General features: G+C 41.8%; 2 protein-coding genes across 3 annotated transcripts in view; one reads left to right on the forward strand and one right to left on the reverse strand.

Moving 5' to 3' along the window:
* Nucleotides 1–4,113, forward strand: part of LOC148515093 (cAMP-dependent protein kinase catalytic subunit alpha) — a 59,981-nt gene extending 55,868 nt beyond the window's left edge. The window contains exons 9-11 of one of the 2 annotated variants that reach the window (XM_088480327.1): nt 1,015–1,137; nt 1,297–1,461; nt 1,757–4,112. In XM_088480327.1, coding sequence (XP_088336453.1) covers nt 1,015–1,137; nt 1,297–1,461; nt 1,757–1,882 — 414 coding nt within the window. In that variant the 3' untranslated portion in view covers nt 1,883–4,112. Of the gene's footprint in view, nt 1–1,014; nt 1,138–1,296; nt 1,462–1,756 lie in introns of both variants that reach the window. The other variant, XM_088480326.1, reaches the window with a different exon arrangement.
* Nucleotides 4,114–20,821: 16,708 nt separating this feature from the next.
* Nucleotides 20,822–26,680, reverse strand: part of PRR36 (proline rich 36) — a 70,287-nt gene continuing 64,428 nt past the window's right edge. Inside the window, exon 6 of the mRNA XM_088480330.1 lies at nt 20,822–21,157. Coding sequence (XP_088336456.1) covers nt 21,060–21,157 — 98 coding nt within the window. The 3' untranslated portion in view covers nt 20,822–21,059. The remainder of the gene's footprint in view (nt 21,158–26,680) is intronic.

Below are 26,680 nucleotides of genomic sequence, written 5' to 3' on the forward strand. Positions count from 1 at the left end.
GCAATCCCACGTAGACACCACTCCACTTTCAGTGGACACAAAAATCCACAGGACCTGCAGCGATGAAGGCCCTAGGCTCACTGGTGGCCGCTGGACTTTTATCATGCCCAGTTCCTTTTTTTTTTTACCGCTTTATTATATACCGTACATTGTTACCTAAGCCAGGCTGAGGTGCATTTCTGAGTCTCCAAGAAAAGGATTTATTGGGAAGTAAATCTAATTCTTTCTTTCAGAAAGTGGTGAGAAAATGTACAGAACAACACTGTGTATGTGTCACTGTCGTAGTAATTACATGAGTTGTCTGTTCATTTTCTCACCACTTTCTGAAAGAAAGAATTAGATTTACTTACCAATAGATCCTTTTCTTGGAGTCTCTGGGGTCTATTTACTAAGCTTTGGATGGTGATAAAGTACCAGCCAACCAGCTCCTAACTCATTTTTCAAACACAGCCTGTAGCTTGGCAGTTAGGAGCTGATTGGCTGGTACTTCATCTTCGTTCACTTTTTTTCCATCCAAGGCTTTGTAAATAGACCCCAAATAAGGTGGGGAAACAGACTTTTCCAGTCAGCTTTTGTCTAATTTAGTTGATCATTAGAGCATGGCCTTTGGATCAGACATGTTTTATTTGCTAGAATTTCTTTTTTGTCTTCTCCAAGCACATTTGATGCACAAATGAGTGTGGCCATAAGGGGCCGTGGTCTCAAAGAGAAATGGATGTGCAAAACTTGGGCCTAGGTATGCTGTGTGCATATCTTGTGGTGTCATTTCTTTAGATTATCTATATGTAGGGATGTATGTCTTTACCAAAATCTTTGTATTTCTTTCAATAAAGGGTTATCCTATAATTAACACCATCGTTTTGGAGGTTATAGTAGCATAAAGGTAATTTATACCCCAGGATTTAGTGGACTCAGCACTTGACTCTTATGGTCACGGGCTCAGGTGTTGCCAGTAAATTTAGAGTAATATGTTTTTGGCTTACAATAATGGCATTTATTTTCTTGTTTCCTTAGGGGTATAATAAGGCTGTGGACTGGTGGGCTCTGGGTGTTCTGATTTATGAGATGGCTGCAGGTTATCCACCGTTCTTTGCTGATCAGCCCATTCAGATCTATGAAAAGATTGTATCTGGGAAGGTATTGGATTCATGTTGTTCAGTCTTCATACATTTTACCTTTTTACACTACTCTCCTGCTACTTATCTTTTCCACTCCTCCCTTTGTCCCTTATGTTACCTTTTCCACTTGCCCCTTAGTGCTCAACTTTTGATTTGATGATCTCTTTCTCTCTTACAGGTTCGCTTCCCCTCTCACTTCAGTTCCGATTTGAAGGATCTGCTCCGAAACCTTTTGCAGGTTGATCTTACCAAACGATTTGGGAACCTGAAGAACGGTGTGACGGACATCAAAGGCCATAAATGGTTCAGCACCACAGACTGGATTGCAGTCTATCAGAAGAAGGTATAGAGCAAACTGCAAAAGCGTATTCCTAGAAAACAAATTAGAATGGGAAATAGGGTGATTCATGTCCTCAGAGGTTTTCTAGGTGTGAGGAGGTACAAAAGCCGGGGAGATTAAAATACAGAGGTCCTACAAGTTATAGCCCCAGAGAATGATGTGTGTTTGGAGTGCTTATAAATGTTAAGACCCACAAATACAATGTAGGAATGGGCTTCGGTAATATTTTCCTCAACAAAATGTTTCTTTTCCTCCCCTCATGTCCATTCTGAATAACCACTGATTTTCTGTGTTTCAGGTGGAGGCCCCATTCATACCGAAGTGCAAGGGCCCAGGTGACACCAGTAATTTTGATGACTATGAAGAAGAAGAGATCAGAGTTTCCATTACTGATAAGTGCGCCAAAGAATTCTCTGAGTTCTGAGGAGCGCAGTGAGAGCAGGAGCCATTACCTAAGTCCGCCCACAATCAAGAGAGACCGATGGAGAGAAAGCCGCTGACCGGCACAAAAACTTCTCCTTCCCTTTCACACTCCCCACCTCTCTAGCTTTTATTAGTGGTGCAGAATCGACTTGGCGGCCATCTTTTATCCTGGATCTGGTGGTGCTGGTTTCGATTGGTCCTGGAATCCCCGGTCTCTGTCATCCCCACTTCCCCCCACACTTTTGCTTCTCTCCTTGACAGATCAGAGGGGCCAAGAAAGTTATTTAAATGTGACTGGTTCCTCTAGGGTGGAGTCAGAACCTTAGGGGCAGGGCCATATCCCTCAGGAGTTTGGCCTATGTTATTATTATTTTTTTTTTCGTTTGTTTTTTTTTAACCATTTTCATCCGAAGAGCTTGGCTACTGGTTTTTAATCATTTAGTTTACATAGTATATAAATATTGAACTGTTTTAATCTGACTTCTCTTCCTGCCACTCACTGTCCTGTTGCCCAGCTTGCCCTGTGCTAGAATGACTTTTAAACTGAAAGTGCCAGTTTTTACCCACACCACTGTTTAGTTCACAAATCCACGTTTTTGCCTCTGGGTTAACCCCTTCTCCCATCATTAATGACATAGCCAATGCGGTATGAGAAAACATACCGGAAGAATTGTATGTCTTCAAAAAATACTTCATTAATAGGTTTTGGACAGTGGTTATTATGGGAAAGTAAACAAACCTTTGCCGTGCCCCACTCATCAGGATGAAGTTTGAGATGGCCCACCGCTATGGGTTTTGTGGGGATTTTAGCAGACACACAGGCAGAATGTCATTTGTTAGGTGAGGCAGTTATTCTGTTATCCGTAGCTGTGATGATACGCAACATCAAGGACAAGAAGCCAGCCATGTTATCTACCACTCCACTATAATAATGTTCTCAGCCAATCGCTTAATGGGGACTGTAGGCAATAAGACACTATTATCCTGACTTAATTACAGGAATACTTGGCCAATATGTGTATGAGCTGCCTCTTTGTCCTTTCTGGAAGGCTATAACCAATGTTAAAGGGCAATAAGACACTTATGCTATGCTGCTTGGCTTTTGTTAAGGTTGTTTTCACCCAACCCGTTACAAAGTGCCTTATTGTCCCAAAAACCATGTTAACGAAGAGCAATGAGTGCATTAAGGGCGTCCGTGCTTACCTAGGCTGGGGACAGTGGCCATTGTTTTATAATCACTAAAAGGCCAAGAATGAAGTAAGCCTTGTCTGAAGTTGGACTTGGTTATATTGAATAAAGGTCCACAACAGGGTCTTACTGGCTAAGTGGACTGATGAAGGTTTCTTTCCATCCAACCAGCACTAGAGGTACTGTTTTTATTGAAATTGGTGAAACGCGTTGTCTACCTTTTTAGTGATGAGAGCACTAACATATATCTATATTCTGCCTAAATGTTGCCGGGACAGCATCTTTTTAGGGAATAGTGTTTTTTTTTTAATCAAAACTGGGGCTCTACTGCTTTTGGAGATGTTAAGTTCACTCTCCCATGCAGGTAACTTATGGCTTATTTCTCAATTTCCAATCACAAATAGATGGTTATAGAATCAGTCTTGATAAAGTGCTAAGAATTGCAAAAGGACATAATTAAAATGGGGCCGTGTAGAAATAATGCTGAAAAAGGTTATCCCTCCCCTATTGTGTAAAAGAATAATGTAAATTAATTCTAAATTTACACAACACTAATCGGATCTGTTCTGTTGTACAAATTTGGATTTCCAAACCAGGTCCTCCATGGCCTATAGGTCAGGGTTCTGGGGCCACATGCACACCTAATGTTACTGCGTAGTACTATATGGTCTGCTACACTATTCCTTGTTAATTAGAAAAGGCCCTGACTGAAGGACTTCGTTTGGGAAGTTCAACTTAGTGACCATTGCAAATCCAATAAAAAGATAGCGACACTTGAAAATTGAAAACGCCGCCTTCTACTAGTTGACAACATGACCAGTGAAAGTGGTCTGGCTTATCACGTACAGATGGTGAGGGAACCGGTATAATTCGGGGGCAGATATGTGAATTTCAAATGCGTATTCACTTACACACACACACTATCACACTATATATATATATATATATATATATATATATATACATATATACTGATTATATACACATTCACTTCTTACATGTGTTATACTGTAAACATTTGAAACAAATTACCAATAAAGTTTTGTTTAAAAAAAAAAAAAAAAGCTTTTATTTTTTTTTTATTATTCCTATTAACACCCGTATGAAAGGGGTATAAAATGTCATATACGTTGGGATTATGTAATAGGTACAAACATGAATCTGTGTGGTTTAAGCGGCCGTGCCGCAAAATTAACGCTCCAGTCAGTTGTAAGGCAAAAGCAGCCTTGTAACCGATTGCCTCTTTAAAGTTAGCAGTGAACTCTCCAAATTCACACCAGTTCCTTCATCTCGGAGCCACAATTGCGTTTTTATTATTTCTTCTACTTTGAAATGAGCCTCATTGTTTTATACTTTCTAACCCTGTGTTGAAATGTTATATTATAAATTAGCTTTAAAATACACAAAGAAAATAGCGCTGTGAGCCCAACTATAATCAATTATAAAATACTGTAAATGTGCCAATTGGTAAAATGTATTTAACATCAAATATGACAAATTTAGACAGCCTTAAATGAAAAATAATTTTCTGCTAATAATACACTGAATACCAGCAATTACACCATCTAAAAATGAACAATTTGATACATTGCTGGAAAGCAATACATCTGGCACCCTGCGGCCAGAATCTATGCAGCAGAGCCGCCTGGAGCGTCCTTAGGGCGCTTCAGACAGTCACAGCGCTGCCCTTACAGCTCCCCGGAGCATCCTCAGGATGCTCTGGGCATCGCTGTAATCACCGGCGATTGTGGCCCTGCCCCTGTGTGAGGTCACGTGGAGGGGGCGTGGCCTGTACCAGGCCCGTGAATAATGTTATATACATCAAAATGGCCCTCGGCAGAAAAAAGGTTCCCCACCCCTGCAATACATTGTGAAAAAAACAATTATTGTGACCATAGATGGTTGTACTCTTCAGATGTGTGTGGGTTTCTTTAAATTGTTCGTCAATATATTTAGAGATCTAAAATGTATAAAAAAATAAGCAGCCCCAGTTTAGAGTCCCGAATCAGTCCAGTTGTTTTGCGCACAGAGCTGTACTTATGGTAATGATCCATGCAGCCGCGTACGGCTGCAGGTGTATGGAAAGGCTTTTTGCCTCAGTGTTTGGTTGAATGTCCACCTTGTTGGAGACTGCAGTTGTGCCCAATATAGTTCGTGGGCACAGACGAGTCTGAGAAGCTGCCCAGTAGCCACCTTGTTGAAGGCTGGCTATTTGTTCCCCCACTGCCTCTGGCTGCGCTATATGAACATGCGGCATCTCCTGTGCGAGCGCTGAATGAGGACTTTTCTTTGTGTATTATTTTTTTTTGTCCTGTTTGGCTAGCAGCCATTTATTACAGCAGCGTGGTGTTGTGTGTTATTTATATACAAATCTTTTTATTACTAGTACATTATTTCCTTCATAGCGCCTTAGGCTACATCCTTTTTTAAATTCTCTTTAAAAACTGCTTATAGTAAGAAATATTATTAATACATATGCGAAAGTTTCACTGCAATAGGTATTTGACCAGGATTCATAGAGGTGTGTTTTCGATCTTTAATCCTTTTGCAGTACAAAGGCCATCACTAGCTTATTACACTATTATCTGTTATATACTCCTAACATGCTGCCCAATGCTATACATTGAATATTTATTTGTTAACATCAGTCCATGATAGTTACTCTTTGAATCGGAATATATATTTACCAAAGGTAAACACACCGCACCTCTGAGCAGCCAGTAAACCTTCCAGTATGAGTTTGGAGCCTGGACCTAATCCTGAGAGAAAGCAGACACCAAGCATAAAGTCCAAGGACCCATGTTGTAAGTATAGCTCCCAATATTCAAGCGTCAGTGCTTCAAAGGGGCTTGTCATGAGAAGAGGAATGACCTAGTGGGACATATTTTCCCGTTGATCTTGAATTGGGACAAAATGTCATGTATGCAGCACAGTTATGGTTGTAAGGCTGCTCTGCCACCACGATACCCAGATATTCAGTGAGGAGAGAAGCTTTTCTTGGCTAGCCGTGGCCATTTTATAATCATTCAGCATCCTAAAACGAGAGTGAAATGTGGATGACTGGCATACAGCCATTCTTTCCCTGACCAGCCATGTTTTCTTTATGCATCATACCAATAGCAGGTGGAACATGTTTGGCTTATTACAGTCATAGATGGGGTTTCAGTGAGACACATTTTCAGTCCTAATCAATTCACAACAGTCCCATCTAGTCTCTTCCTATAGATGATTTAGTTAACACTTAAAGGGGTATTCAATTTGGAGCGAAAAGTCTGTGCTGGACTTTCCCTTCCACATTGGAGGTTTGTCGGGGATAAAGTATCGGGCGCGTGCCCGCTTTACCCCTGTATTCAATTAGGAATCAGCGAAAACGGGAAAAAGGTAAGTATTGCAAAAAATAGGGAATTTTCGGGAATTCTTCCTGGGACCCCCCCTAGAGATGTTCAGACATGGGGATCACTATGGGTACCCCTGTTTTGGCTGCTGAATGGAAGGATTTTAAATTGCCGCGGAAGGTGCATAAATGCGCCCGTGAAGAAGAGCATTTAGGAATTTGTTTTGTGAAAAATAACTGGGCATCAAATTTGGTTACATGAAAATGGGTGCAAGCATATTTTTAAGTCCCTAAAATTATTTTTCAAAATTATTCAAAAATGCACCTGCCGCTACTAGCCGCAATGAAGAAAACACCTGCTGAATACTTGGGAACTCCGCTGGAATTCATTTTAAACTTAATTTTTTGGGGTGTCCCTTTTTTTTTTTTTTTAACACAATCATTTTTAGGAGACATTCCCAGGGGTGCAGGCTATTTTTTTTTTTTTTTTTTTTTTTTAAGCCTGCACCCCTAAACCCCAAATCTGCACTTTTTTTCGCCATGTAAAACATGATGAAAAGTTATCCCCGTTTTTTTAACAAAGACTTTTCGCATCGGTGAAAAATTTAATACGGGGATAATTAAAATAGGTGAAAATGACGTAATCTCAGCCAAATTGAATGCTGCCCTCAGTTGCAGAAACTCAACGTTATCAGAAGGCGTGGTCAGAAAAAAAGAACCGGTCAATATCCCGGCAAAGGGGATGTTGGCGCTCAGAATCTTGTCGCCAGCATCCCAACCGCTGGCATCGTGAAAGTAAGGGGTCTATTTATCAAGCAGTGAAAAGTGTGAAGTGGACCAGTGAAGAAGTTGCCCATAGCAACCAATCAGCTCCTACCTATTATTTTTTAGAGTGTACTTGATAAATGCTACTTCAAAGCTGATTGGTTGCTATAGGCTACTTCTCCCCTGGTCTACTTCTCCACGCTTTTCACTGCTTGATAAATAGACCCCTAAGTAACGGGGTTTGGGTTAGGCACTAGGGGGTAGGGCAGTGTTTCCCAACCACGGTCCTCAAGGCACACAGTCCAGGTTTTATGGATAGCCATACTTGAGCATGTGTCGAAGCATGGATGTCACTAAAACCTGGACTGTTAGTGTGCCTTGAGGACCGAGGTTGGGAAACACTGGGGTAGGGACAAATGTAGGATCTTTAGAGGAGGTTTTACGTGTGTGTGTGTGTGTGTGTGTGTGTGTGTGTGTGTATAAATATATATATTATTATTACAGATTTCCACTGAAGGAAGGAGGCACTCTCCATTTATGAACTGTCAATATTTATTCATGATTAAACATATTGAGTTGACAAATGAACCAAAAATATGGTATTCAGGAGCCGGTCGACGTTTCGGTTCTAACATGAACTTTTATCAAGACCTTATACAATGTAGGCAAAAAGTTTGGCAATAAGAAAACAAATGATCTTATTATGTACTAGGACAAATGTCCAATTCCTCACGTTATGATATGGTATTCATTGCAGTCCAATAAACAGACCTTAAACCTGTGCCAATGTTCCATACAGACCGGTTTGACCGAGTCATCAGGAGTCCGCTACCGCAATACCCCGAAACGTCGACCCACAAATAAACTCCCTCCGTTGAGGGTATTTTTCTTCACCAGAGTCCGAGTGCCCGCCTGCATCTTGTCTGCATACTAAATTGGGGGTGCTGTCCTCCTTGGAGGGCACCGGAGCAAGTTGAGGCAATATGCCCGCTCACCAGGGCTGCCATCAGAAATTGTGGGGCCCAGTGCAGACAAAATAGGCGGGGGCCCCTCCCAGGGGTATGGGGCAGAGGTGGGCAGATATGTGGATAATGTGGGTGGAGCATCAGTTGGTGTGTAAAGTCTGTAAACCAGTTTAAAAATTCCCAAAGTAGGGACTGTGTGGGGCGGTTGTTATTAGAACATGTCAATCTATAATATTATATATGAAACTATACAAATACAGAAATATAGGAGAGAAAACTGCTGTAAATTCACACACACAGAAAACCAGAATCTATACTACATACAGTCAGGTGCATAAATATTGGGCCATTGACAGAATTTTCATATTTTGGCCTCTAGTCACCACCACAATGGCTTTGAAATGAAACAAACAAGATGTGCTTTAACTGCAGACTTTCAGATTTAATTTGAGGGTAATTACATCTAAATCAGGTGAACGGTGTAGGAATTACAACGGTTTCTATATGTGTCTCCCACTTTTTCAGCTGTACACTTGCCCCCCACTCACTGGACACCAGCATCCCTTGGCGAATATATTATATATTTTATGTATGGAGGTGGTATGCCCACACCTCCCCGAGTTGTTCTCGCCCCCTCCTAGTACCGGGGCCTGGCAAAGCTGGATGTAAAGGATTGAATGTGAATAAGGAGGGGAAATAGAAAGACTACCTCTTGAGGTGACCTATTTTTGAAGGTATATATTATAAAGCAATTACTTAACACACATGAAATCACTATAATTAAATATATGATCCATTAACCTGTTATTACAACAGAATAACACTTTTCAAAAGAGTCTTAGACAGGGATATAATAGCATTCACTTTTGAATAACTGCGATCCCATCAAATTTTCATTGAGTTGCAAATCACCAGATGTAATAGACGCGAGAGGTCAGAACCCGCAGAACGAAACCCGTCTGGCCGCAAGACGTCTTCCCGATTTTTCTGATATTAAAGATACAAATCGCCAGATGTAATAGCCAGTGAGTTTTTTAACTTGCTAGATATGCGCCAAAAAAAAAGTCACCAGATGAGAGGTGCCTATGTAATGCGCTGTATTAAAAAAAAAAAAAAAAAATATATATATATATATATATATATATATATATATATATATTGTACCCCCCACCCCAATTTATGACGGGTGCTAATGCTTGCAGCCTACTGTATGCTTGTAGTGGAAAAATTAGGTGGACTAAGTGCGAGGTTTCCTTTAAATTTTCCATCCCGAGCCCTAAGCATAAGTGGCACTATAACAGGGACAAATAGTGTGTTTGGCACTCCTACTATAATGCATAACCAGCAATAACCCCTCACCCCCAGGTCCTAGAAAGCCCTGTCATGCCCAGTTTTAATGGCTGCCACTTGGAGAACTACAAATGTTAGCATGTCCTGGCATCCAGGGCCTGCTGTGACGTGCATTGCTTCTGTAAAAAATAAAACACACAAATCAACTAAACAAAAACATTACATAATAAGACAAATTACAGGAAAAAGTATTTTATTGAAACGAAAACACTCCCTGACACTAACTTCCTTTTAGCCATTTATTATTTACGATGATACAGTGTGTCTATGTTCTGGCAAAAAAAAAAAAAAAAACATTAAACCCCACATAACTTGTCCACTAATGGACACACTGCCATGAATGACGGGCATAGTGTCCTTCCCATTGAAATGTATTGTTGCACTCTGATTGGTCAGAGCTTGCTTCTCAGACATTCTGATTGGTAGTACACCATGTCTGTAGCTTAGTACTACGCAATTAGAATGTCTTGCAGTTTGGAAACTCTTCGTGTCTCATCCTAGGCAGAGACTCTTCCAAGATTTCTTCTGAATGTTTTAAGCTTTTTATATCTAATGTACAGAACTAAAATTTCTGGAGTCCAAAGCTAGTGACCGTTAAGCCTTTATTTTCATATATCTGATACGCTTGGACATTATTTAGATTTTCTTGAGCACTGATTGATCATTTCATCTTTATATACAGTACTACACTAGATGGCGCTATATTCTCACTTATTCTTGTAGATCTTAATGAGGGATATTGCTCGTAAGAAATCTCAAGGAAACCTTTTTAAAAAATAAATTCTTGACCTACCGGAATACCCTGAAGTGCCCTCCGTTCCAATGGGATCTGGCAGCTAACTGACTCTGCCCCTCGGTGGCATACAGTAGTTTCACCTATTGCTCTCTCCTTCTATCTGGAAGAATTTAGCTGACAAGTAATCATGGCATCAATAATGTGGATTCCTGTTGTCTTTCAGCTCTTGTTTCAGTGATCATCAATTCAGCTGTAGTTACACAATGAATTGATTTGATAGTTTTAAATGAAATTGATAGAAAAGAATCTAATCATAAATTATACTCTCACCAACTGGGGAAATGGGGAGAGTGATTGTCTAGCGAGCTAATTAATAAACACCATGAACACTTCCTGGTCGCTCTTATTCAATCAAAAATTCTTTAGTTAGTGTCATACCCAAGAGAAACTGGACTCTGTGTATCATTTTTTATTCTCTTTCAAATAGATTATATGATTTATCCATTCAATAAAAAATGTACTCGCCAAATGTTCTAGATATACATCTGAATTAACAATAATAACAATCCTTTATGAATATGGCAATTGCAGGTAATGCAGCGCTTTTATACAGTAACATCCTGTTTACAGCCTGAAAACCCCTGTCCCCTGGGCCTTGCTGATTTCTGCTACTCTCCCTGAATGTAAAGGATTATTGAGTTTTAACAAAAAAGTAATTGCGGAGAACAGGATTCTGGGAAATACAATTTACGGTAACCCCAGGCCTATGCGTGGGTACTGGTTGCTAAGATGGAAGTGATTCCTTTAGGCAAGCTACTTTATTCATTTTGGGGCTCTTCAGAGTAATAAGATCCTGTATTTTCACAGCATGTAAAACATTATAGAAACCATGGCATTGAAACCGTTTAATTTTCTTTCTATGACCAATATACAAGATAAACATTACAGTGGAGCAGGCTTATGTTATGACGTCACGTCACGCCGCGCTGCACCGCTGAGAAGCAGAGGAGTCGCAGCCTGGCGCAAAGAGGAGCAGCAGCCAGAAGACAACAAGTCTTGTTACTCCAGCTCCTCAAGCTAGAGGCAGAGGGGCTGGAGTTACCAGAGGAGCGTAAAGAGACGCAAGGGGGCTGGTGTGACATAGGGATGGCCTGGAACGACAAAAGGGGAAGAGCCTGGAGATAGACAGAGTGGAGGCTTAGAGTGACACGGGGTGGAAGGCGGCAGTCCCTTTCTTTCACAGGGGTGCTCGGACCACTAGATACACCCCTGGAACCCACCCTTATGATAATGTACTCTCTTTGCTGATAACCATGTTCCAGTTCTGCCTCTCCTCTGCCTAGTGGGCGCAAGTACTGGTTTCAGTTTTCAGATATTCATATGTTTTTAATAAACAGGATATTATGTAGTTTCCCAATTTCTAAGGGATTTTGTTACATCAGAGGTCTTGCCTGGAGCTGCAACTAGGTTGTTATTATTATTATTATTATTATTATTATTATTACATGCTATTTATAGGGCGCCACAAGTGGTCCGCAGCGCTGTACATACAGTAAAGAGTAGACAGAACATTACATTACAGTAACCAAAATATAAACACAAGTAACAATTAGCAACACAGTTCTCCATACACAGTACAGCTCTGAAGGTGAAGGCTGTCATAGAAGTGCTAGAGAAGAAGGCTGTGAGACAGTGGGGAGGAGGACCCTGCTCCTAGGAGCTTACAATCTAGGGGAAAGGGGAGACAGACAGATGACGTGAGGCATGAGTGTGTAGAGGGGGACCTGAGTGCAGGAAGTAAGCAAGGTAGAGATGGCTGAGGCAGGAGGGACAGAGACTTGGTGACACGGTTATGTGGTGGAAGGGGATGCTTTGATGAACAGGTGGGTTTTCAGTGCACGTTTGAAGCTCTGCAAGGTCGGGGAGAGCCTGATCAAGCGAGGGAGCTCATTCCAGTGAAGGGGGGCTGCACGGGCAAAATCTTGGACACAAGCATGAGATGAAGTAACCAGGGTGGAGGAGAGGTGACCGGTTACAACTAATAGTTTATTACCTAGTTTAATTCAGAATGTGATTGTCTCAAATAAAACCTTGTGTCCTTGCCCCAGCTGTCTGAGCGCAGGATGAGGTGAATCCTCAAATTCAGATGCATTTTTTAATAAGAAGCTACAGTACAGCGGTGTATAGTGCAGGGCACATTTCAAGATTCCCAACATTGGGGTCTATTTACTAAGCCTTGGATAGAGATCAAGTGAACGGAGATAAAGTCCCAACCAATCAGCTCCTAACTGTCATTTTTTTCAAACACAGCCTGTGACATGGCAGTAAGGAGCTGGCTGGTACTTTTATCTCCATCCAAAGCTTAGTAAATAGACTTCATTATAACTGGAGCAATGGTATAAGATTAAAAACAAAGGATACAGCAATAAACCTTATTTGTTAACAATGCTGATGGAAAGTAGGTTAAATGAATTTAACTGGCTAGTGATGCTTGGCTGTGTCTGTCTACATCCTGTCAGGATGTAGAGCAGGGGCGTATCTATAATGGGTGCAGAGTGTGCGGTGCACACGGGCCCCTGGGTCCAGGGGGGCCCACACCCTGCATCCATTAACTCGTTATACTTACCTGTCCATTGTCTCCAGTAATACTGCTATGCAGCGCCAGTCCAATGTCACTGGGAAAAGGACGCAGTACTGCTGTCCCCGGGAAAACAGCGCAGGCGCCATTTTCCCTGAAACCCGCGCTTGCATGGTAGATTCTGTCACTAAGCCAGAATCTACTACCGTACCATCCACCTCGGCACCGCAAGAGAGAGGAGGGGGCCGGCACTGAGTCTGCACAAGGGCCCCCTCCTCTCTTAAAACGCCCCTAATGTAGAGTCACAGCCATTTAAACCAATATTTGTTTTCCTTTTATTTTTTAATTAAAAATAAAATAAAAATTGATACAGTTTCTCTAAGAATAACAATTTAATGCCACTTTTTAGAATTAAGTTTGATTTAATTAGAAAGAAGACCGTGTTTTTAAAAAACGACTGCTTTTATCATAAGTCATAACCTAGTATTCTAATTTTAAACTGCTTTAATATCTGGTCATATTTACTTTTCTGCTCTTAATAGAACGGGTTCCAATCAATAGACAGACAATAAAAAGGTCAACAATGTCTAAATACTGTAGACAACAGATGTTAGATAGGCAGTAGGTCGACAGGGACAAAAGTTGACATGGCTGAAGGTCAACAGGGTCAAAAGGTTGACACAAAAAATTATCAACAAAATACACAAAAATAGAGCAAGAAAAATAGAGAAATGGGATAGAATGAATTTAATTCTGCAACAATTAAAATGTGAATAATAGAATAGACAAGTGCCTCCTTGATAAAATGGTGGCTCATCAAACATCAACTCTTGGTTGTAAAATTATCACAGTGAGTGATTTGTTTTTTTTAACTTACATTATGTTGTATGTTTGTGGTTTTGTCTTTTTTTAGTTACAATAACAATTTTTTTTAGTTTTGTATGTTATATGGTTCTGCAAATTGTTGTTTTTTGCTTTTGATTGATGTATTTTACAATTGTAATTGTCCATCAGTAATATTTTGTGATTAATATATAAATAATAATCTTGCTATAGGACTTACTGGAAGGAAAAGGAGAACACACAGTCTTTTAGTATATGTGCTGTGTTTTATAATGGAAAAGATAGAGTGACGCCCCTGACACAATTGCTGGTCTTATTGACATGTGTTACAAGGGCTGCTGTCCACCTGCTATTCTAATCTTCGTATAACACCGTACTCTGGGGCTGATTCAGACCCGCTCGCAAGCGCTATGCGCTCACAATTGGGTCGATGTTTACCCCCTGCGCATGCGTGAGACCCGGCCAGCAACGGGCACTCCGTCGCTATGGGTCTCGCATCAAAACGGGGCAGCTGTCAATTGTGATTGACACCTCGCCCCATTTTGGAGGCGGGCAGGGGGGGTGGCTGGACAAACGGAGGCATTCCCGAGGGAACGCCTTCCGTTTATTGGCAGCCCTACTGACATCAGTGATGTCAGTAGGTGGACTTCCTGCTCTATTAGAGCAGGAAGTCCACTGGGGCTTGCGATGGACGAGATTCTACCACAAGGGTCTCGTCGCAAGCCCGATGGTCACGACCATCACCTGGCTGCTCACAAAAGCTGTGGGTGGTCACTCACAGCTTAGCGAGTGGCCAGGAGGCTGGCACCAAAAAAATGCTGCCCTGATTCAGAGCGAGCGCTCTGAAAGAGCGTCCTGCTCTGAATCAGGGCCTCTGCTCTCATCATACTGCAGGGGAGATCAGCTTCTGAAGATGGTTCTCCCTTTCTGCCACTGCTCAGTGGTGCAGAAGAGAGAGGCAGATTGTGTTCCTGATTCAGAGTTAGGAATAAGAGCAAAAACAAGGGGCAATTTGACACTTGGTAAAATCATATTTCACTGCAAATGGGGCTGATGTAAAATGTGCAGAGACTTATAGCTGGGAAGGGGCATGTCCTATTCTAAATCTAAATTTGAGTGTAAAAAGAAAGCTGCCCGGTAACAGTTCACTACATGGAAAAGCTGCCAGTATTTACCCGGTATGCAAAGCCCCTTGTTGCTCAGATTGAAGCAACACCAATGTTACAGTGTGTATATTAAAATCAATAATAATAATTCCTCATACAACTAGAATCAAATATATATATATATATATATATATATATATGTGTGTGTGTGTGTGTGTGTGTAATTCACATATTCCAGAGAGAGTCAGGACACAAAACAAGTTTATCAGGGTCCACATTAACATATGAACAGACTTAGCTAGAGCCTTAGGGCCTGATTCAGAGCCGTTCGTTAGAGGCAGTACGCTCGTTGCGTTCCGATGTTGACTAACCGCGCATGCGCCGGTGTTACACTGCGCATGTGCGTACGGCTGATTGCGAGTTTTTTTTGTCTCGTTCGTCAAATAGCGTACAGGAAGTGACATGTCAAATGTGATTGACAGAACAGGCCGTTTTTGGGCGTTGACGGGGGTGGAGATGGAAAAATGCAGGCGTGGCGAGGCGTTTTTGGGGCGTACATACATTAACAAATGCGAACGTCAAATGTGTTCGTACAAACTCATACGTCACTGGATGATCCTCTTTCCCTTCAAAATGCTCGCACAGCTTAGGGGCTGGATAACTTGACCACAGTGGCGATGGCCTTCTCCTCCTTCCCGGCACTCCACGATGTTGCATCGATTAATCACGGCTTGTCAGAAACTCAATTAGTGTTGGATTGAAAACCGGCTTGGTATGTGTTTGGAAAGCAGTTTATTGGGATAGCACAAAACCGAACGCAGGTGGAAATCATAGCTGCTAATGTCAGGATTACACAATCAATTAGCGTACATTTGTGGGGGGGGGTTTTGGCCGCAATGTGTTCGTTTTTGGACTATTGTAACAATAATGTCATCATGTTTAGGTTTGGTCCCTCATTTTGTGTTTGCCAGGTGTTTTTTACTCCTTAGGTAATGTTTAAAACGTTCCTTAACGAGCACTTTTTTTTCAATGTGTAATTTGTCTTTTTGAACGTTGTTGGCTTGTGGGCCCGGATTAAAAGTAACCCATTTTGTAAAGAATGTCAGAATACAAAGTCGTACATTTCTGCAAAATTTATTTGTATCCACCCATAAAAAAAAAACATATTGAACTACAACATTTTGGGCAGTGTTCCACAATATTTATTAATTGTGCAAACTATAATTTTTGAATAAACGTAAATGTAAAAATTAAAAACAATTCACAAGAAAGGAGTTGGAAGTTTTGGCCAGAAAGGAATATGAGGCAAGCACAGAAGGAGTGTGGGAAAAGTAGCCAGTGGTGTCACCGTTTTTTCGCCCGTTTGGCTGGGGGAGGGAGGGCGCCAGACCGGGTCCGGGATGTCATCGGGCTGGCCTGTCCAGAGGCAGATGTTGTGGCCTCTGGACTAGGCACAGGGCTAGGCACATTTGGAGGATTGGCTGATGTTGTGCCAGAGGTGGAGGATCCTGATGTTCCAGCAGGAAGGGAGGTCGGCTCCACCATGTGCTGGCGAACGAGCTGCTCCAGGGCAGTGGCGATGCGGATGTTGGCCCTGGTATTTTCCGCCAGGGCCTGACCAATGGTCACGTTGGCCGCAGCATTTTTCTCCAGGGCCTCAGCCACCCGTACCAGACTGGCGTCCATCCTCTGCAGAATCTCCGTATGGAAATCCGATTTTAAATTGAGTTCTGTGAGGAGGGACACTGCCTGCGAGGGGGATTGCCCTGGTCTGGCTTCTGCAGGGTCCTCAGCCGGATGTACTGGTTCCTCCCCTGCAGAGCCAGCAGAAATTCTGCGGCCAAGGCTCCCCTCTGGAGCAGACTCATCCGCCTGTGTCTCTGTTGGAAAAATGAGAAAAGACTCACATTAGAATCTACATATTGGCACAATAACATTTCACAGTTGGTGACATCACAACATTTACCTGGGACAACATGAGGAGCCGCAAAGTCTGGCATGTCCGTATCCATGTTGGACACGCCAAACACCTCCACAGGCTGCACACACCCCTGTGCCAGCTCTTCTAAATCTGTAAACTCCAATGACACAGGGGTGGGACCTCCACCTGTCCCCCTTGCATGCCTAGCCCTGTGTGCCATTTTTTGTTTCAGCCGATATTTGAAGTCTTGCCATCTGTGGGTTAAATAGGAACCATTACTTTTTATTTGATTGGGTTGTTGGTTTTAGGGTGGTCAAGTGTTTACTTACCGCCGTTTGACATCCCGGGCTAGACGGACATAATCCCCCACCCTATTGACCTCCACGGCTACCTCTTCCCACATTCTCCACTTCTGGCTTGCACTCATATTCCTGTCTGCCTGTGGCAGGATGTCCACAAACTTCTGAATCAAAACCTCCATCTCCTTTCTTGTGAATTGTGGCTGCCTTTTCTTTTTGGCAGCTTTGCCTGGATCACTGGGCCCAGCAGCCTCTTCCATGTCATCCTCCTCACCTATTTGGGGTAATTTGAAGAAATCTCAACTTCCCAACTTGCACAATAATATGTTTAGAATTAATCATTGAGTCAAAATGCATGAAATACTTACCGCGGGACTGTTGTCCATTGTTTTCCTGGTCTGTATCCATGTGTGTTGTTCCAACTAGAAATACACCAGAATTGTGTTTTTGTCTTGTGACGTATTTATACATGCGTCCTTATTTTGCGGCCGCATCATTGATTGTGCGTTCCTCTGATCCTTCCTTAATTTGGGCGGGAAACTAAACACTATTTATGGGTTGTGGCGTTTCGACTCGAGGTGGCGTTTATTGAATGTTGGAGGTTACGTTGGTTGGAGTTGATTGTTGGCTGGTTTTGGAGATTGCGTTTATTGTTTTTTTTGTGTTAGCGGTTTTTCTTGGTTTTCAGTTCCTTTTTTTTCACTTTTGGTTTTTTGGAGCGTTTCCAGTTTTGGTAAGTTTGGGGAAGTATAACTTCGGGGCAATTTGTCTCTCATTGTGGTGTTGATTTTTCTAATATTTTTTTTCCGTCATTTCATCTCTCTTAGGTTTTTTTTTGGCTCTACCCCAAAGACATTTTGGTCCGGTTTCTTAGATATTAGCTCTTGGTAAGTTCATGTGTTAAATTGTTTAGGGAATGTTCTTGTTTGTCTGTAGGCAACTTTGGTTGGCCTTCCACATGTGACGTTGTTTTTTGCCAAATCGAACTCTGTGTTTTTTGTTAATATTTTTGGGCGCCGTTATTGTGCCCTGTATTTGCGATCTAATTAGCGCATTTTTACTACTTGCTATTGTGCCCTGTATTTGCGAACTAATTAGCGCATTTTTACTACTTGCTATTGTGCCCTGTATTTGCGAACTAATTAGCGCATTGTGAAATGTGTATTCATCCCTTAATAATGTTTTTTGTCGCCTGGAGCATTGGTTGATTACATTTGGCCTCTATTTGGCGTAGTGTGCGTAACGTAATTTTGCTCTTGGGCCAAATGTGTGTGTGTCCCCTTTTATGTTTTGTGTTACTTAAATTTGTGATAATGACATGGCCAGCATAAAATGATGTATATTTTTGATGTTATTATTTGCAGTTACAACATATCATGACAATACCCCGGCATGTAGGCATCACTGGATGGTATTTGAAAGCAAAGTTACATGTATTTTTATTGGGTGTTGTAAAAAGGCTGACCTTCCAATGTTGTCATTTCAGGTTGATTTGGGTCGGATTGTTCTGGCCCTGCTCCCGGAAGCCAACCAACCTCAATCTCGTGCACATGACTCCTTCGTCATCCGGCAATCAGGGATATGGCACAAATTAACCAACCTACAAGCTGGTGATGCGTGGCTTCTGGGTAAGTGGAGACCTTTAGTACATAACAATGTTAAGCTTCATACAGAGTGAGCCTGATGTTGTCTTTTCGTTTTCACAGGAGACAGTGGCTACCCTTGCACGCCCTGGCTGCTCACTCCTTATTTGGCTCCCACACCAGGGCCACAAAGTGAGTATAATTCCGCACTTACTGCCACCAGGCAAGTGGTGGAGCGCTGTATCGGCCTTTTAAAAGGCCGATTCAGATGCCTCCACCACTCTGGTGGCGAACTCATGTATTTGCCGGATATGGTTTCGAAAATTGTGGTCCTGTGTGGGATATTTCACAACATCGCCATAAGGAGTGGTGTCCCAATGCAGCCAGAGGATGCCTTACCTGAGGATGGCCCCCCCAAGGTTGGTCGGAGGTCAGTATGTGAGGGGGCCATACGCGATGATGTGGTGGCCAGATTTTTTAGGTAATTATTTGCAAAAAACCAGTGTTGATACCTAATGTGGTTGGGTTTGTTTGAGAGCATCTAATTTTTTGCTAATTTTTTTCTCCCTCTTCTGTTTTTATACATAATCTTTGGCACTCCAACGATGACTACTTCCTGCTACCCTTACAAAACCTGTATGTGGATATTTTGTGGCTATATTCGGGAACACTTCTTGCCACGCCATATATGTGGAATCATGTTGGCCTGGTCCTTCGTCAACCAGTTCTTGATTGTTTTTTTGGGTGTTTGTTTTTTGGTATGTGTTGTATCTGAGATTATCACTGTGTGTTTTGTTTGTGAGTGACCACTTTGCAATTTCTGTTATGTTGGTAATAAATTTTTTTAGAGTGAAATGTTGTCCCTTTTTTGTAACGTTACCACCAAGTGTAACCAGGTTCACACATGTAACATTTGACTAAGGGGTAATCCAGTACTGACGCCATTTGTGCAAAAATGATTCCTTTATTCTGGGTCCAAACCAACACCAAAAGGAAGCCTGTACAATCCTTTTGCTTCGTAATATTGCCCTAAGCTGCTTGCACACCAACTAGGAACCTGGAAAATGTTGAAATATCTAATTGTGACTACACCAAAAAAGGGAAATCAGATTTGTACTGTTAGGTGTTTCTTGTGGCTGTTTGACCCAAAAATACAACACACACTCTTATTGGCCCAAATGTGAAAGCCTTGCAGGAACACTATACTTATGTCAGGGTAAACAATATGTGGTTGGGACAAAAAGAATGAGCCAGAACGTAACTTCAAACAAAACAATTTATTTACAGAATGTTGAACAAAAAAACAACTACTCCCTAAGGAGGACCGACATACGGTCAAGGACCACCAGCACCCCGATGATTTGGCTGTGCATCTGGGCCACACATCCGGCTAAATTTGCCCGAAGCTTCTGTTCCTCTGTGGGTGAGAAAAAATTGGGGATTAATACAACAATAGTGAAACCACATAAAAAAACAATTAAAAAAAAAAAAAAAAAACATGCATAAAAATTCATCACACTAAAATGGTGTAGGGCAAAAATACAAGGCCTATGTCCAAATTCAGACAGGTGTGCTATGTGTATGTTGAAAACAGCAGTAACAGGTTACGGCAAACGACCAAAACCACTTTTTTTGTGTTAAACAAAAAACATAAAATTAAAAACAAAAAACAAACAGTTTGTGTCGAAAAAAAACAGCAAAACAAAACATACCGGAAGACCCAACGCCAGCTACAGAAGGCCCTCCATCTTCCTCCTCGGAGGTGGGTCCATTCCCCAAAGATCGGAGCGGTGTAATGACCGACTCCGGGGCCCGGGACTCACAAAATAGGCAGGGCCCCTCCTCTTGGGTGGGGGGGCAGTTTTTCAGAAGAGGGAATTGCTGTTGATAATGTGGGTGGAGCTACAGCAGAGGTGGGGCATTAATTGGTGCGTAAACCAGTTTTAAAAAATTATCAAAGTTTGGGCTGTGGTGGGTGCTAACATGTCAATCTGTGATATAGAAGTGAGGGTGAGAGAGCAGAGTAAGGGTGTAGGAGAACAGGGTGAAAGTGTGAGAGCAAGGTGATTATGGGAGAGCAGGGTGAGGGTGGCATCGTTAGAAACAATTACTGCACGATTTGCAAACGATGTTCAAACGATGTTCAAACGATTATCGAATGATTATCGAACGATTTTATCATTATTGTTCAATCGTTCAACTTTATCGTCTAGTGGATTGAGGACTTCATTTCCACCAATACAGACAGGAAAAAGTAATACACCAGCAGTGTCAGACTGGAACAATGGGGATCACCGGAGGTTTTCTGTACCCCTATGGTCCAGTCTGATCCTGTATACTAGTCATAACTCAGATAGATATGGATTTCCATAAATAGATTAAGGAACTCACAAAGGGAGGTATATGTGTTTAACCGATTTATTCAGTTCTGTGACAGATATATATAGGTGACACTAGTGTGAAGCTTAGGATCAGGTGATGTATTGCTAAGCAGGGTATGATTAATTGGATCATATAGCAGGTTTGTAATGAGTCCTGTCATAATCGTTTGATATATATACTGGTAAGCAGAATGGTTGAAAAAGACTAAATCGCAGGTCGGCAAAGTCTGTAATAAATGTAAAAATGGATAATTTAATTTAAGATGCCACAGATGGTAGGATGTCTAAATAATTGTTTTCCTTTAGGTAAACAGGTCATGTGGTAAGTATATATGACTGCAGGAAATATGATTTTTAGACAGCAATATACATTACAGTATAGCTATTAAGAACAATGTGATATGTGTAATACTCTGAACGTTGGACATGGGATGTTCCTTAGAAGTAGGGATATCATATGAAAAGCAGAAATAAGGAAATCTAGATTTGTCGTTACTGCAATAAAGAAGGAGACGTCCTTATGATACTGATTACAGGTGATAACGGATTTAACTTTTATGTTTATAGCAATGTTTATAGTATATGCAATTGTTCTGAAGACTGTATATGGTATATGGGTTAAAAACAGACAGGTGGTATAAAATCCTGCTCATTTTAAATCCCAGGTGTATACAGGTAAAGTCTAATGGTATAAATATGTATATCAGAGTAAAGGATTCAAAAATCCCCTAGTGTTAATAAGTAAGTATTGCAAATCAAGTCAACAACAGGATATCTGAAGACTGCAGACAGATCGGATGGAAGACAAGACATCAGATTTGGTAGGAAAGATGGAGACATTCAAAAGTACTGATATCTCTCAATTTCTTAATTAGATGCTGACAAGGCCCAGGTGCAGACAGACGATATTCCTGACAGATGACTACACGAACCCTAAGATGATCAGATCGGAAGGACCAGGATACGGATCATCCAAAGCAGATGTCCAAGATGACAACACTCCAGAAGAGCGCCCTCATCCCATGTGGCGAAGATGACAACTATAGGCTTTTGATTCCAAATGTTAATCAAAATTAGGAAAGATTTTTTATCCTTACATACACTCAAACAAGGTTTTTTCCATCTACATATGCGAAGCAGGAGAGGACCGTTACTTCTCCGCCCTTTCATTACCTTTTATTTTGAACTGTGAAAATTACATTGTTATGATTCTCTCCAAACTAAATTCTCTCTCTTCTCACCACCTGTACGATCAACGGACATACACATAACACATACACTAAAATAGTGATAATACACAAGCTTACGTCAGTTCAACTGTCAGATGTCATTGAACTCACAACAGGGGGAAATGTTACAGTGTATATATTAAAATCAATAATAATAATTCCTCATACAACTAGAATCAAATATATATATATATATGTGTAATTCACATATTCCAGAGAGAGTAAGGTCACAAAACAAGTTTATCAGGGTCCACATTAACATATGAACAGACTTAGCTAGAGCCTTAGGGGGTCATTCAGACCCGTTCGCGAGCAAAGGACGCTCGCAAATGGGTCGATATTCCCCCACTGCGTATGCGCACGATGGACGGAGCTCCATCGTGCGCATGCGCGAGACCCGGACTGCGACAGCCAAGCTGTCGCTCCGGGTCTCGTACCAAAGGTGTCGATGTTGATTGACAGCATGCCCCCTTTGGTGGGCGTGCCGGGGGCGGCCTGCCAGACGGAGGCGTTCCCATGGGAACGCCTACCGTCTGGAGCTGGCCCCACTGACATCACTAGTGATGTCAGTGGGAGTGATTTTGGCTCTGATGGAGCCAAAATCACTCCAGGGCTTGCGGCAGTGAGACCCTACCACAGGGTCTCCATCGCAAGCCCGATGGTCGCGATGGTCAAGACCATCGCAACCATCATCATGGACGCTCGCATATGCTGTGGGTGGTCACCCACAGCTATGCGAGCGTCCAAGAGGACGCTCCATTTTCATGGAGGAGGGCCCTGATTCAGAGCGAGCGCTCTGGTCAGAGTGTTCGGCTCTGAATCAGGCCCTTAGTTCACACATTATAGACCACTTCCTGCCTGAGGCTCTAGATAACAATAAGGTTTGAAATGTCCTTTTATGGGCAAGATCCCACAGGTGAGAGAGACACAGGATAGCATTCACACTGTGGACACATTCTTGCAAGTAGACACCAGAGACAGGACAGCAGACTTCTCCCCAGAACACTGCCAAGATGGAACTAAATACACCTGGAATATGGCTAAGTAAACTGTACAGTGGTTAGCCTATATGATATCAATAATTAGTTTGTATTAATCTGTTTATAGCTTATATAGATAGTTTGTAGTGATTTATGTAGTAATCAATATGGTGATTAACAGCAAGGTTATCAATCAAGCTGTAATGCTTTGAATATGCCTTGGATGGTTAGTGTATTTGTAGCAAGTTTGTCTCAATCTGTAGTAGACTATATGTGTAACAAGTTTGTATTGTAGTATCGGAAAAGGCTGGGTTAACATTCAATAGTGAAATGAATTTCTAACAGCAAGCTATAAGGGTGACTCTGTAAGGTAGAATATGTAGCAATGCATACAGTGGATGATATGGTGTAGTCTTTGTCTATTCACATGTGTTTAATGGAGACTGTAGTTCATTCATACGATCCACCATGTGCTTTAACAATAGCACTGTCTGGGAGAGATAGGTTTAGTGTGTGTTGTATTCTTGTGATCTGACTGTAACATTGTGTAGTTAAGATTAAGGTGGAAATTGGGTAAAATATTGCAATCTGTAGATATATAATTGTTTGATATCAGCTGGTGATGAAGGAACCCATAATTCGGTAGTGGTCAATTACATTGTAATAAGTTTATAAGTATTGAACACTGTTTAGTAGTTTATACTTTCTGAAATATTCTAGTATGGAATGTGAATATTTCAGGTTGAATTTGGCTAGTGGTTGTGGTCCCATGGGAGTTGCGGATTGCTAGCCATATTGTGATAGTATTGTGAAGTTATGTACTATCATAGTTTGGGGATTGTATAGTTCAAATAGATTTGGTATAAGTAATAATTACCATGTGAAAGGTAGTCTGCAGTTTGTTAAAGATGGCTACCTCCATGTGGTGTGAACAAAGGAAATTCCATGTGCTCCATGTTTCACCATTGAATCATGTGCTTGATTCAATGGAAATTGTGAATTACTAGTCTTGTGATCATAGTTATAATTCTACCCAGTTTTGGTGTTGTATAGTACAAATAGGTTGTTATAGGTATTATAATTATGAGCATTAATGGATATATGATTTACAGAAGTTACAACATTATGTGACTTTTGTGACATTCAAAATGGAGTTTGTGATCAGAGACCATGCGGTTTGAACAATAGGACAAAGGGTCCCAACAACCCCCACTGAGCAACCATTCTCTCTCTCTCTCTCTCTCTCTCTCTCTCTCTCTCTCTCTCTCTCTCATCTTTGTATCGTCTATATTGTAGTTTAACAAGCATTGATTATAAAAACATTTTACTTATAACATTTTGTGTGCATCGTTCTCTTTATGAAAGGAAATTATCCAAATGATTTAAAAGGTATATAATTCTGGTAAACACTTTGCGAAGTTCATATATTTATGTTACGTATAACTTGATGTTAGTTATTATATGAAAAATAGAATAATTTGCTTCAGATATATTGGGATTAAACAAGCTGGCAATGGCCTGTGTGCACAAAAGGAAAAAAGGAAACACACCCCTCATCAACCAACATTGTCAGTTCAAAATTAATACAACCGACTCCATAACTCCCCCTACCCTTTATAAGTTCTGTAAACAGTGCTAGCAAATCGGGATAGCCATCGACAATCGATAGTTAAAAATCATTGATAGTTAATTACTGATGGTTGAAGGTTTTGCCATCGATGGCAGAGATCCAATAGTTCTTTGCCATCGATGGCAGAGTAGTACCCAATGATTTTTTTTCCCCGTTAGCATGGAGCTTAGCCTCCCCCACCGCAGCAGTAGCAATTGAGGGGTGCAAACCATTGATGGTTTAATGCCATTGATGGTAATCACCGATTGTGACCCGTGACTTGCACCCCTGAGTGTAACATTAATGCGTAGGCAGCCACAGCCCCTCCTGTGCAGAGATGCTCATTATTACTGGGCTGCCCATTGTTATAGTAGGGGTGCTCAGGACAATGAGGCAGCTACCAGGGCAGCAGGGGGCGCAGATGTGAGAGGGGAGCAACAGCCGGCACAAGTGATGGACGAGAGAGTGCTGCTGCCATAGATGTGAAACCTGGCAGGGAAGCAAATGTGAATGCCAGGTCCCTGTGTCTCAGGCGCCCTTTCTGCAAATTACCTTGGTGGTGAGCTTAGGGCCCTTCTTCTCATCGGCTTTGGAAGAGCAGGAAGATGACAGAGCCAGTGATCAGGGCAGCGCCAAAAAGCAGCTTCATGTTTCTCTCCAGCAGCCACAGAATGAAAGACAGAGCGAGCACAGGCCGGGCGCGGGTTACTTTAGTGGTTCTCATCATTGACTTCAATGGTGGGAACCGCTTATTGGCTGAGAGTTGGAAGGCTTGCTCTCTCTCAGCCAATGAGCGCTCAGCACCGGGATTTTTATAGGGTAGTACTGACCTTACAGGATGGTACTAAGTTTGGTGGTCCAGGTAAATGCATTTTTTTTTATTGATTTTGCTTTTGGCCAGGGGACCCGGTGAAAAGGTTTCCCTGACTGTGGCATTACCCCCTCCCCCCTGCTAGAAAGATCCCCAGGTGCTGTTTATGGATCATACATGGAACCGCTACATCTTTTACCCCCCCCCCCCTTTATTTTGACAACCGGGGCTGGCTTGGAAAAGCCTGGTGCTGGTTGTGCTAAATACAGGGGGGGGGGTGATCGATATTGATCATCCAGCTCACTAGGGAGGTCGTTCAGTGACATCATTATCACTGTCTGTAGTCCCATGTGTATGCACAATAAGAATGCTTTCAAAAATAGTAGTGTTGTTCCAAGCATCTTGGAGAACTAACCACAAATATTCTGTGGATGTAGACTTGCTCATATCATTCTGTCTTTACATGTAATCCCAGACAGACTCAATGTTGAGATCAGGGCTCTGTGGGGGCCATATCATCACTTCTCCTTGTTCTTCTTTACGCTGAAGATAGTTCTTGATGACATTGGCTGTATGTTTGGGGTCGTTGTCCTGCTGCAGAATAAATTTGGAGCCAATCAGACACCTCCCTGATGGTACTGCATTATAGATAAGTACCTGCCTGTATTTCTCTGTATTGAGGACACCATTGATCCTGACCAAATCTCCAACTCCATTTGCTGAAATTCAGCTCCAAACTTGCAAGGAACCTCCACCATGCTTCACTGTTGCCTGCACTCGTTATTGTACCCCTCTCCAGCCCTTTGGTGAACAAACTGCCTTCTGTTACAGCCAAATATTACAATTTTTGACTCATCAGACCAGAGTACCTGCTGCCATTTTTCTGCACCCCAGTTCCTATGTTTTCGTGCATAGTTCAGTCGCTTGGACTCATTTCCACATTGAAGGTATGGCTTATTGGACGTAATTCTTCCATGAAGACCACCTTTGGCCAGACTTCTCCGAACAGTAGATGAGTGTACCTGGGTCCCACTGGTTTCTACAAAGAAAGGATTCTTCTGCACCAAGTTATTAAATAAATGATAATATCAAAATGAGGATATCAAATATCATGTTTTCCA

Source organism: Taudactylus pleione, unplaced genomic scaffold (assembly GCF_031769625.1).
Source record: "Taudactylus pleione unplaced genomic scaffold, aTauple2 ptg000253l, whole genome shotgun sequence".
In the NCBI taxonomy this organism is placed as follows: Eukaryota; Metazoa; Chordata; class Amphibia; order Anura; family Myobatrachidae; genus Taudactylus; species Taudactylus pleione.